At 34.4% G+C, this 13,353-nt stretch overlaps 1 protein-coding gene across 1 annotated transcript in view; it reads right to left on the bottom strand.

Moving 5' to 3' along the window:
- Positions 1–360: 360 nt before the first annotated feature.
- Positions 361–13,353, bottom strand: part of LOC106107308 (probable chitinase 3) — a 62,071-nt gene continuing 49,078 nt past the window's right edge. The window contains exons 6-15 of the mRNA XM_013288110.1: positions 11,116–11,239; positions 10,415–10,596; positions 9,306–9,433; positions 8,079–8,203; positions 6,528–6,641; positions 5,570–5,769; positions 2,931–3,148; positions 1,980–2,134; positions 1,272–1,443; positions 361–513 (exon numbers count right to left, since the gene is read on the bottom strand). Coding sequence (XP_013143564.1) covers positions 376–513; positions 1,272–1,443; positions 1,980–2,134; positions 2,931–3,148; positions 5,570–5,769; positions 6,528–6,641; positions 8,079–8,203; positions 9,306–9,433; positions 10,415–10,596; positions 11,116–11,239 — 1,556 coding nt within the window. The 3' untranslated portion in view covers positions 361–375. The remainder of the gene's footprint in view (positions 514–1,271; positions 1,444–1,979; positions 2,135–2,930; positions 3,149–5,569; positions 5,770–6,527; positions 6,642–8,078; positions 8,204–9,305; positions 9,434–10,414; positions 10,597–11,115; positions 11,240–13,353) is intronic.

The following is a 13,353-nucleotide window of genomic DNA, read 5'->3' as shown; positions in this document are numbered from 1 at the left end:
CCATCATCATCATCATCGTCATCATCACCACCATTGACATCGACATCGACATCGACATCGACATCGACATCAACTTGGTCCCTACGGAGGGTACAGTATGTACTTTCATACATTTCAATCATCCGTCATATCTGAATTCACTCACTTCAGCATATTCTCTATTTTCTGACCCTTTGTTATATGTATGTTTAAGTATTAACTTAAACATAAAACAAACTTAATTCTATAGTAATAGAATTTAATATTTTTTAACCATCTTCCGAAAAGACGGGAAGTTCTTAATTCGTTTCTTTTTGTATTTTTTTATGTGTGTTACAGCACTCCGGTCTTAGTGGACCGATTTTGATAATTCTTTTTTATCTGAAAGTTATGTAGTTAGTTTTTATATGAACTTACCACAGTCAGTTTCTTCTGATAGCTGGTAGCACTTTCTAGAGGGAATAGAGGACTGTTGTGTCCTACCTGCCGTTCCCACTGACCGTGGAAGTCGTACGTCATCACGTTGATAAAGTCCTATAAAATATATTAAAACGTCCAAATATATCTATACTAATATATTAAGAGAAGAAATGTGTAGTTTTGTATGTATTAAATCAAAAACTATTGGGCTGATGTTAAAAATTACTTCACGTTAGAAAGATAATTTATATGTGAGTAACATAGGCTATATTTTATTGCTTTAATTTCACGCGGACTAAGTAAATTTGGCTTTATATTTTACTAGCGATTGCTCGCGACTTCGTTCGCGTAAAATTTTAAAATACTGCCTATATAACTCCGTGATAAAGTAGTTTTTTAATGGTAAAAGAATTGAAATCGGCCTAGTAGTTTGAGTTATTTCAATATATACAAAAGTAAAAATGTTTCCTCTATATAATATCAATCTATATCTATACTTCTATACTATTATAATAAAGCGTAAACACACACTTCTTTGTTGCCTAAGATGTCAGTAATTACATATTTTTAAATAATTAGTTTTTTAACAAAAAGCCCTACACTTACGTCACGCTTTAGGCTATGTATTTTCACGCCATTAAACTTAGGGGGTAAATATTTTGGATAACCACCCTAATGTGGGAAAGAGACCATAAGTTGCTGCCAACATCAAGGAAAGGAAGATGGCAATAGTTTGTCATCATGTCATGTCATTTTGACATTTGCAATTGATAATTTGACAAAAAACGTAAACGATAAAGTAAAGTTTTTATAATTCCACGCGAATGAAGCCGCACGGGAACAGCTAGTATAGATAAGTATTTGAAGCTTACCAGATATTTGGATATCTCTGGCACATCGTATCCAGCGGCTATAGCTTCGAATGAGGCTGGCACAGCGGCTGTCAGCAATAATCTCGGTTGTCCTGAAGTTTTAGCTTCTCCTTCGAAAGCCAGTCGAAGTTCTTTAAGTAAGGAGACGAAAGCAGCTCTGTCATCAGCTCCTCTGAAAAGGTTACAGTAAAGATAATCTTATAAGACATGATAATGCTTTATTTTTTATTATTTGTGGTCTATAGTATGATTGATTATGGTTGAATGTTAGAATAGCAAGCAATCTATACTTCTGTGCTAAGAAAATCACAGCATTTTTGAACAATGCTTTATTAAATAAAAAAAACCCTAAAAGCGTGTTCTACGCTTTAACCAATATATTTTCACGCTATTTAATTCCTTCTTTAGCTCTACAGCCTTTTGTGGGCCTTGGCTTGGTCCAGAAACTTTTTCCATTTCGGCCTATCTCTGGCCACGGTTCAAATTATTAAATTTAGGGGGTAAATAAATTTGAAAAATGTAGTAATGGAATGAAAGGAAATAAACTACGAGCTGCCATAATTAAGGAAGCAAAGTTAGGAACGGTAATTTTGACATTTGCAATTGAGAATTTGACAAATGTAAATTAAAAAATAAGGTTTTTCTAATTTGTGATGAAACCGCACGGGAACAGCTAGTTAATATGTAAAATGTTGTATTTTTAAATACCTCGGATACTCCCAATCGACATCAAGTCCATTAAACTGGTAATCTCTGAGGAATTCGATAGCTTCGTAGACGAACTGGTTCATACGGAATACGTTAGATGTGAGCTCTTTGAAGGGGGTCGAGCCGAACGCCCAGCCACCAATAGCTAGAAGGATCTGGAAATTAATTATTTTCTTATACAAGTAGAAGACTCTCACTTTATTAGAATTGATTTTTATTTAATTTATTTATTTACACAAGAAAATATACAATGTTTACAAATAATGTCGCCACACTGCACAACAGTTTGTTGGCGACAGACTCCCTTTTCTATCTATTCTTAAATGTTTACATCTGTTTTAATTTCGTAAGAAATGCTTTCTTAATTTATTTTTTGCAATGTTTTTTACTGTCAATGTTTTCATATCTAAGGAATTTAATGCTATTATTATACTAAGCTTATTTTATTACTAGCGTACAGCGACCTCCGACTATCTACGCACCCTTTTACTTCTTAGGAAGGGGGGGTGGCTGAAAACCAGCTCGACACTGGATCTCAACCAGTATCGGTTAAGCTGAGCCTCCCCCTTTTGTCATGTTACAATTTTATACGTATGTTTATTATTTTGTACAACTCTGTGTGTATCCTTGGATGGCAATAAAGAGGTTTTTATTATTATTTTTTTATATAATTAAGGTATTATGTATTTCGTTGTCCTTTCCCCGTAATAGTTGTTGGTTAATAAGTCTTATTGAGTATTAATAAGTAATAATTTGATTTCAAATTATTATTTTTCTTTTAAAATATTAGTAGATTTTTGTTAATTTACTAATATTTCACCATTACAAATAGTTTCTAGGTTTGTTCTAAGATATGATTCACAATAGTCTAATGGCGGATTTCGAACCCTCGACCGCAAGATTCAAGTTCAACTATCACTGTTTCTGTAAAGTATTTTTGTATTGTATTACCTTCAAGTTAGGGTTCTTTTCTCTAAGCGCAACAACTTTGTCGTACATATCAGCGTCTTTTTCATCGGCTTCCGCTAGTTTGTGGTCTTTGAGAGTAGCAAACGCGAAGATGACGTGCGTGCAAAGATTGGCGTCAACGTTTTCTGGCATGAATCTGCCTCCGCTTGGTCTCTTCGATGACCAGGATGTCAAGTAACAGAGAACTTGAGCTTCACGTTCTGGAAAAAAGTATTTTTTTAGTCTATACTAATATTATAAAGAGGATAGATTTCTTTCCCCATTAAAAAACGTTATCAGTGAGTAGCAAAAGTTGTATTTTTTATTATTTTTACTCGGGTGAAGTCGCGAGCAACAGATAGTTAACAATAAAATCATTCAATTAGTAAGTAAAACTATTTTGCTTGATTTACCGTATATCATATACGAAATCATGCAGTGTCTTCTACAATTGCTTTTAATGTTTCAAGAATATAAATTTATACTTTCCAGGAAAAAGTTATATCTGGTGTAAAAATGGTACTTAGAAAATTACTTTGAAAAAAGGCATATTTCATGTAAGAAAATTTGACAAAAGCTTATAAAAAGAATATTTACATGAAAATTATGTATTATACAGAAAAAAAACTTAAAAGCCTTTAACGCTTACATCATAACCATAAACTAGATGGGCGTGTTACATGCTATTAGCATGTTCCATATTTTCAAGACCCGCGCTTTTATCATTCTATACGTACTGTGTCATACAAACGGGTATGAGACAAGAGCTCAGAGCTATTTGGATTTTAAAGACTTCAACGTAAAAGCACTCGATGTTTGAAACTTTTAGCGAGAATGAGGGCTGTACGTTCTTAGCTGTTGTTGGCAGGAACAACTGAGTGCCGAAGAATGACCCTTGCGGCACTCCTTCCAAGATTTGTAGCTTTTAGTGTCGCGAACATTCCACTTAAATATTTCATTTTACGAGAATTGTTTGCACAAGCGGCCGTAAGAATGAGGAGAAACACAAAGGTTTAAAAAACGGAGGTTAGGGAGATGATGATTACGTACGTGGTCAAAATACTATTTATGTATTTAAATTTAATTATTATTTAAAGTAACTTATTAACAGAAGTAAAAATTCTAAGAAAGAATAATCGCTGGCTTCAACATCATTACAAGAATCGACATTAAAATGGTCTTTAGAAAGTAAAACGAGTGATTTAAGTAATGGAAAGCGTGCGACAAATATCAAAATTACTTTCCTTTGTGAGTTAATTCTTTAAATAAAAGGCTAGAGAAAGTTTTATCATGAAATTTTAAAGGATGAAATTAAAGATGTATTCATTCAATTTAATGAAAACATTTCAATTTAATGACACTTTGTTGTTAACTAGTTGTTCCCGTGCGATTTCATCCGCATAAAATTATGAAAGTTTTATTTTGTTGTTTACATGTGTCAAATTGTCAATTGCAAATGTCAAAATGACATGACATGATGTCAACTTGCTTCCTTGATGTTGACAGCAACATATGGTCTCTTTCCCACATTAGGGTTGTTATCCAAAATATTTACCCCCTAAGTTTGATGGCGTTAAAATATATAGCCTAAAGCGTGACGAAAGTGTGGGGCTTTTTATTAAAAAAATAATTATTCAAAAATATGCTGTAATTGCTGAGATCTTAGGCAACGAAGAAGTGTGTGTTTACGCTTTATTATAATAATATAGATAAATATTGGAGTGATGGATAATTTGAGATCTATGTTTTTTATGTTAAATTAAAAAAATGGTCTAAATTCTATATTAAGTTTACTTTATCATGTTACATCAATTTAAGTCAAAAGGTCGTGTTCGAGTATCGGATATATTTAGTGCAAATTGGATTGCGTCTAGACTCTCTAAGCTTATCGGTTAACTCCACTTTCAGAGTATTCATTATCTTAACAAGTAATATATTTGTAACGAGATATTTCAAGTTCTATAGACTTAGATATAATACCTTTGAATTAATATTAAATACGCTTCTATTTCTAATTATTTTACTTAGAGAAAGTTTATCAACAAGACTTAAGACTTTGTTAAACACTAGCTATTGCTCGCGACTTCGCCCGCGTGAAATTAAAAAGTTGATAACGTAGCTTTTTAATGGTGATAGAATTGAAATCAGCCCAGCAGTTTTTAGGTTATTTCAATACTTACAAAAATACAAATCTTTTCTCTTTACAACATGGACTTCTACTGTTAGATGTATACTATTATAATAAAGCGTAAACACACACTTCTTTGTTGCCTTTGTTATCCTGTCGAATCGCGCGTTGCGGGCTAGGGCACGCAGTGACCGTCGCGACGCGATAGCGAACAAAGCCGGCATCCACTCACCCTGAAGGACCCCCTGCGGGTTTGAAACTGGTCGGTGCCTACACCGAAAGTTCCCACGTGAGCGAGAGAGAGTCTCACGAAAGTTTTAATAAGTTAGACCATAAGTAGTTGCCAACATCAAGGAAGCAAGATTGTCGAGGTTTGTCATGTTGTCATTTTAACATTTGCTATTGACAATTTGTCAAATGTAATAATTTCATGCGGATGAAGCCGCATGGGAACAGTTAGTTTGTAAATACAAGGAATCGAAAAGCAAGTTACATTCTAGCCTTAAGTACTTACTGTTCTTATCAGCGAGTGGTGAGTTAGCATTCTTGACAATAATAGTCTTGGTGGGTTTCTTAACTTTGCTAAGTACATCACTTAAGCTGATTTTTATCGGCTGAGGTTTCTCTGTGACGTCGATAACAACACTCTCAGCGACAGTAGACCAATCAACGTCTTTCGCGTCTTTACCTCGAGAGATACCACGAAGTTCCTCACTAAATGTAAATTCAGATAAAAGATGTTTAAATAAATAAATAGTAAGAGTAAAGTGTTATCGACCATATTTCCTGTGTTTTAAAATTGGATGCGTATGAAAAACCAATACAGTTGTATTGACGTAAAGTCCACTTATTTGCATATCTGTCAAGTACTTGACAACACTTTCTTGCTGATGGATGTTTTGCATTTTACAATTATTTTCCAGTAAGTGCATGCCAGTAAGAGCATCGCTGGCTCAGAGATTTAAGCACTTGACACAAGTCAACATTGACATAAGTCAAACTACAGGTCTTGGGTTCGAATCTCGCTGTACTGATGTGTTTTTTTTTAGAATTTAAATATATATTTAATCTACCCGATGTTGTTACGGTGAAGGAAAACATCGTGATGTGTACATATCAGCGAAGAAATTCAAAGATATGTGAGAAGTCAATTGAGAGAAAAAGCATTTGGTCAGCGTGGTTGATTATAAAAAAATAGTTTTTTAATTTTCCCATTGGTCAGGGGACTCGTGTCTAAACTAGGGTGGCGCCATTCTGATGGATCACCATACTATGGCCTAGTTACCCCTTATGAGCTCTGAGCCCCTCAGTGAGGACATACAGTGAGCTGGTGATGAGAACACAGTACAATTTCAAGTCAAAGTATTTGCAGTATCAGCGGTAGATTACAAAAGTACAGAGACATTTGATTGGGCAACCCTCAGCAAGTTATTCAGACAGTTTGAAATTAGTAAATAAGACTTAATTCTCACCGCATAGCACCAATAAGTGGATATTTGACGTCATTGCCACAGACATCTCCGCTGAAGTCGTCCATATCCACAGTCCACACCATTGCGCCTCCGAAACCGTTGTCTTTGATCCATCTGATGCAATAAAAGTTAGTTAATCATACTAATATTATTATTGCGAAAGTTTAGATAGATGTTTGTTAGAGTACAAACTCTACAGACTAAAAAGCCTAAACAGCTCAGCGGTTTTCAATGAATTCTGGTACAGACTTAGAAGACAGTCTGGAAGGACTCATAGGCTACATTTTTTTAAATTCCACACGGGATTAGAGTCGCGGGTGAAAGCTAGTTACGAAATAAAATTCAACTGTGTCTAATATATTAGCTTTTAAAGTGAATGTCTCTTAGCAAAAGTAGATACAAGATACAAAAGATAACAAGTAATGTTGAACATATAATAATTTTTTAAATGTTTTTTCCGACTATACGTTTATAATTTATGTGAACTTTAAATAAAAGACTAGAACAGTATTTCTTTTTTGTTGGAAAATGTCAATGTAGTTTTGTTGATTGCGTTTAAATCAACAGAAAGGGGTTGATTCAACAAAGGTTCAAACAAAAATCAATCAAGCGGATTGAACCGCGATCAAAGCTCGTGCGAGACTTAATTTTCCGTCAGTTTGTAAATATTTGCTTTTAGGTGTTTGTGAACGTGATTGCTTGTCACCTGCGAATTGAGCAACGCGATCACTATGACTCGTGTAAAGCACTAAAAAAAGTTTTAAAACCACGTATGCGTTTTTTTTTAAAACAACGAGCAAGCCGCCACCTGAATCCAGCGAAATGGAAAGCGACCGCTTCCCATAAACATCCACAATTGCAGATATGTTGCCTACCCTTAACTGACGGAGTAGAAGGCGCACATAAAGAGGGCATTTCCTCTTCCTATGCGTCTCCTCCACCGTCAAATCCACTTTTCCTTTCCATAGTTTCCTCTGACGAAAAGGGTGAAAAGGGAAAAGACTAATAATAGGCCTCCGGCACCCCACTCATCTGTGTTCCTGTTTTCTGTGTGGTCGTGGTATTACTGGGGGCAAGCCGACCCATTCGTGCGAAGATGTTAAAGCGGGCTCTACCACTGCAATGCGTAGTGTTTTAACATGAACACGAAGTATAGTAGAGGAAGTTTGAGACTAGCCCCCGTAGTAGAGAAGGTAAGGAGTAAAAGGTTAGCATGGTATGAGCATGTTATGAGGAGGGATGAATCGCATGTTACAAAGAGAACGTTAGTTAGTTAGTTATGAGTGTGGAGGTACACCGGTAGAGGTAGACGTAGGAAGAGATGTATGGATTTCGTGAAATGTGACATGATGAAGAAGGGAGTGATGACTGACATGACGTATGATAGAGTTATTTGGAGGTCAAAATCCAGCTGCGCCGAACCTACAGGAGTAGGATAAGGAGAAAATGATAATGATGTATGTATAATGTTTTAACCTTCACAGTTTTAGAATTATGTCCTGAAAAAATGCATTACATTTAAATAATTGTGTTTCGAAACTAAGTATTTACCTCATCTTAATTCTGATTGACTTTTCATCATCGAAGCCGACCCATTGATCACCATGGATAGCATACGGCACCTTCATCTCATCATCCCAGACATACGCGGCACCATTACGTAGCATTTCACAAACCTAAAATTTTACAAAGAATTTAGAAAAATTGCTACATCTAAATAATTTACTTTAAGTTCCCATTATTATCATCATCGACATCATTATCTGCCTTATATCACCCCCCATTCGCCAATTATTTTTTATCCATATCCATATAAAGAGGAAAGATTTACATTTTATGTATCTTTTCAAATAACTTAAAAATTACTGAACCGATTTCAAAAATTCTTGTACCATAAAAAGCTAAGTTATCACTGAGTAACATAGGCTACTATTACTATTTTTTTTAATTGCACGCAGGCAAAGTCGCGAGTAACAGCTAGTTACGTTTATGACGAACACTGTTTTAGATAAAACCCAATTAGCACGCATTAATTACGTTTTGAAATTAACGCCAAACATTTCTATCCATTTACGTGAGACTCGAATACCATTCATAGCGAATTCCCGAAACGCCGGCGATGAATGCAAACTGAAATTCAAAGCTTCTAAATACATTAAAGGCTTGAAAATCATTCCAGAAACAAATTAAATATTCCCACAATGTTTATAAATATTTGATGAAGTGAGTTGATTAAAACACTACATAAGTCATAATTGTGAAAAAATATAGCCTATGTTACTCAGCGATAACGTAGCTTTTTAATGGTGTAAGAATTTTTAAAATCGTCTCAATAGTTTTTGAGTTATTTCAATACATACAAAAATACAAATCTTTCTTATGTATCTATTTAGGTATTGCTTTCCTGGTATTATAATTATTTGTGTCTTTACGACTACCAATTCACGTGGCTCAATGTTGAATACTCTATTATTTTTAATTACTGTGCTGACATAAAATAATATCTTAAATATGCCATTAAAGATATCATTAAGTGCACATGTGCACTAAACAATCGCACGACAGTCGTGTGATTGTCGATTGTTTCTCAGCCAATTCAACTGTTTAGTTGCACTACTAAAAATCGCGCATCGCGATATACGCTCATAAGAAACAAAAGCGCGACTAAACAGTTGTGCGATAGTTTGATCAAAGGTGTGCGCGAGCTTTAACTCTTCAACTTAATTACACAGGGATATTATTTCAGAGAAGAGAAGAGATTTTTTTAATTAAAATGACCTCATAATAAGCGAGGAAGCCGCTCTCCTTTGTGTACTCGCCCGCCTTGCCCCCCCCACTCGCCGGGGAATTCACTTTGAAGTTGTTAGTGTTGGAGAGAGTGAAGGTTCGTCCGTACGTCGGCATACCTGGAATGTGACTGCGTCTTAACCTTTGACTATCTAACGACACTTCAAATAATATAATAAACAAAATAAATAAAATAAAACATCTTTATTATTTTTCCCTTTGGTCAGGGGCCTGGTGTCCTAACTAGGATAGCGCCCTGTGTGATGGATCACCAGGATCACCATATTATAAATGCGAAAGTTTAGATGGATGGATGGATAGATGGATGTTTGTTAGAGTTTGTAGCCTAATCGGCGGAACGGATTTCGATGTAATTTAGCATAGATGTAGAGGATACTCTGGAAGAACACATAGGCTACTCACATTTGTTTTTTTTTTAATTCCGCGCGAACGGAGTCGCGAGCGAAAGCTAGTAATACATATAAAACAAAAAAAAAACAATTATAAATTAACTGAAACAAAACATATCTTTTTAAAAATATTTGATTAAATTAAAATTATATGTTGGGTAATGTGTTAGGTTAGTAGGTAGTCAAATATACTCATAATTCGGAAACTGCGTCAATATTAACTTGGAATTCTGATATGATAACATTCTGAAAATTTTCACTCGAGTCTCACCTGGCGTTGTTTGTCAGTTAAACTCTCGTTAACAAATTCCTTACTGATCTGAACAGCTAAGTTTAACTATTCGATAACTTTATGAGATGAGTTTCCGAACTAAGTTGAGTTTTTACTGCGTGGAAATACATCAACTTAACACTAATGAATTAATTATCTTAGAAAAGTTTAGAAGGGTGAATGTTTGTTAGAGTTTTTAGCCTAAACGGCTAAACGGATTTTAATTGAATTTGGTATAGATGTAGAGAATAGTGCGGAAGAACGTATAGGCTACTTGCTTTTGATTTTTTTTGGGGAAACCTAGTGATAAATAAATGGAAACTTCAGAAACAAAGCATGAATGTTTTTTTGACCATTTAACGTTATTGAAGGTTGCTTTATCTGGTTTTTGAACATTTTCATGTTTTCTTTTTCCATACCTATGATAAGCTTCTCTTTAGGAGCTCCCAGTTTCACCCAGAGATGTGCTGCGTGGTCCACTGAGAGCTGTTTGCGCCACTCAGAGTCTGAGGAGGGTGCGTAGAGCGGCGCGTTGTGTCCGGTCTCCCGCTCCCACTTGCCGTGGAAATCGTACGCCATCACGTTGATAAAGTCCAGGTAGCTAAGTGGAAGGATTAGGTATTTAGTGCTCAAGGTAAAGCACTGATTGTAGGTAATTTTATACACTTTTTGTTAACTATACTAATATTATAAATGCAAAAGTTTAGATGGATGGATTTTTGTTAGAGTTTGTAGCCTAAACGGCTAAACGGATTTCGATTATATAGATGTAGAGGATAGTCTGTAAGAACACATAGCCTACTCACTTTTGTTTTTTTTAATCAACGCGGACGGAGTTGGGGGCGAAAGCTAGTCATCAATATTTTGATATGTCTTTGATAAATTATTTCATACAGAGCAACTTCTTTGGAATCCTAATTTTGCAATAATTGTTTTAAAATTAGATCGTTACCCAGCGTCAAGTACTTTTAATCATACGAAACCTCATGTAGATTTTATTGGGTTAATATTTTAACTTACCAGACTTTTGATAATTCTATTCTATCTGCAATCGTCTTGGAATATCCCTCACTTATTTATATTGATTTTTTTTAGAATGAGAGTAATTTAATTTGTATACCTAGCAACAGCAGGCACATCATAACCACTCTTGATGTTGTCAGGACCAACAGGTACAGCTGCGGTGAGCAGGAGACGCGGCTTCTTTACTTCTTGAGCTTCTGCTTCGAATGCTTCTCTCAGTTCTGCAAAGATACAAAAGAGTAAGTCGTATCTCCATTAGTTTGTTACTTTTTTATTCGGTTTATTGAAAACATTATATTAATACCGATTCTTAATTGATTTTGAGTAATATCGCTTCTTTAATTGACATTTCCTTCAAAATTCATCAACATATCGGGCATACTTTCAGTGCCAAAATTGCTTTTGATGAATTGATCTATCTGTCGAGTTCAAGAGGTTATATCGACCTCTACAGCTGGACTTTGGCCAAATTAATATTTTCTCGATATTGTACTTGATTCATAAAATATATAACTGCAACTAACTTTGTATTGATCAAAAATTGAACTTTTCATACGCAAGAAGGAGTTTCAGAGAAACATGATGTAAACATATTTTAGTGATAGAAAAATTACTCTTACAAAAAGAGTTTTGTATTTGACGGAATCTTTATTTATTTTAACATATTCTGTATATATTGCTCTTCATAATGCAATACTCAGTTAATGTATAATTGTAAGGAACAAAACTTAGCAAGTTTTGTAGGTCAAAGCGCTTATAGAGCGGTATTTTAGAAAGGATTAATCGACTCTATATGTAGCAAGGACAATGAAATCGCAGTATCTAGAATATCAGAGCTTAACATTTTAAGAATATTCTAAAGAACATTTTGAACTTTGATTTTTTGTAAAAAAAATTATATGCTGAGATTTAATTTGGCATGAAAATAAAGGTATATTTCTAAATGGGAGTTGTCAATTGTACAAGAATGTCGAATTGTCTCGACAAGTCGAGAGTAAATACCCCGTTCTAATGAATGCAGTTCCCACAATTTAGATAAAGCACGCGAGACTCGAATTCGCTAAAAAGTGAACGGGAACCTAGTTGTTAAAGCCCGATTTGTTCCTTACGAAACACAGCTTCACCAATTATTTATAGTTTATAATCTATCCCACGTTATTAACTCAAAGGTCTCTTCTTCAATAATTCGTTCAAATTGTTAGGTGTTTGGTTTAAATCTTATGATTCAGAAATACACACATTTAAATGATTATGGATTGAGTATTCAATATCCGTTGAGCTATGAATCTTTTTATTTGAACATGTAAATCGGAAAACATTGGAATAAAGTTTTAGTCGTCAATCTCGACACAGACCTTTTAAGTAGGTGTGCAAATTACTTAAATGAGTGAAAAATAAAAATTTAATGTAGGATTTAAAGACTCATCAATTATTTAGAGAAATTCTTCAAATCTCATTAACCTCTCATTGTCCATCTCTATCAGCCGTTACATCTGAATTCACTTCCTTCTTAAGCTTATCCTTTCATACAGTTCATCCATTTTTTTCTATGTTCTTTTGCCTTTGTAGCCATCTACATTTCAATCTTAGTCAAATCGTACAAATATATTTAAACAAAAAAATATATAAATTTAAAGTTTACATAACACGAACTTGGTATTATGAGATCACGATTAAAGTATTACAATACAAAAAACAATGTACTCAAGTCATTATCTTCACCTTGTTAAAATGTCAAGGACGTGCATCGGAATGAGTCAGAATTTCCTAAAATATCTAATAGTTTTTATGCCATTTATACCGTAAAAAGACTAATGCTGGAAAACTTTATTGAACTTTCTTTAAGTATTCCACATTATTAGGGATTTCATCATTTTTCAACAACAATTTAATGAACAGAATTTTTTTTAACCAATTTAATGAATAATTTTGAAGACCGTAAAAAAATCACAACACACCTAAATAAAGGTCTGACAGGAGTACGTCCGTTTTAAATAAAGGACGCATCAAGACAGGTCGTTATTTATGAACGTATAAATTGATCCCGTATCAAAAGTGGGACTTAATTTACGAGTGAGGCGGCCGCGGCATTCTGACAGTCACTGCGGTTGATAGCTGATGAAATTTAAACCAGATAATGTTTAAAACCCGTAGTATTTCAGCAGCAGCATAAATTCTTAATTTGTTTTCGTATTTTGGCTACTTGTTAACGTCAGTGTAACAGTTGTAACCTTAAAAGTCATGGAATGGCACAAGGAATAATATTAGGACCAACATTACCTTCAAACAAAATTTTAAATGGTTAGATTTTTATTGTAAAAAATCAACAGAAATA

The sequence above is a fragment of the Papilio polytes genome, unplaced genomic scaffold (assembly GCF_000836215.1).
Source record: "Papilio polytes unplaced genomic scaffold, Ppol_1.0 DF822067.1, whole genome shotgun sequence".
Classification (NCBI taxonomy): Eukaryota; Metazoa; Arthropoda; class Insecta; order Lepidoptera; family Papilionidae; genus Papilio; species Papilio polytes.
The sequence above is the reverse complement of the archived record's forward strand: the minus strand, read 5'-3'. Positions and strand labels throughout refer to the sequence as shown.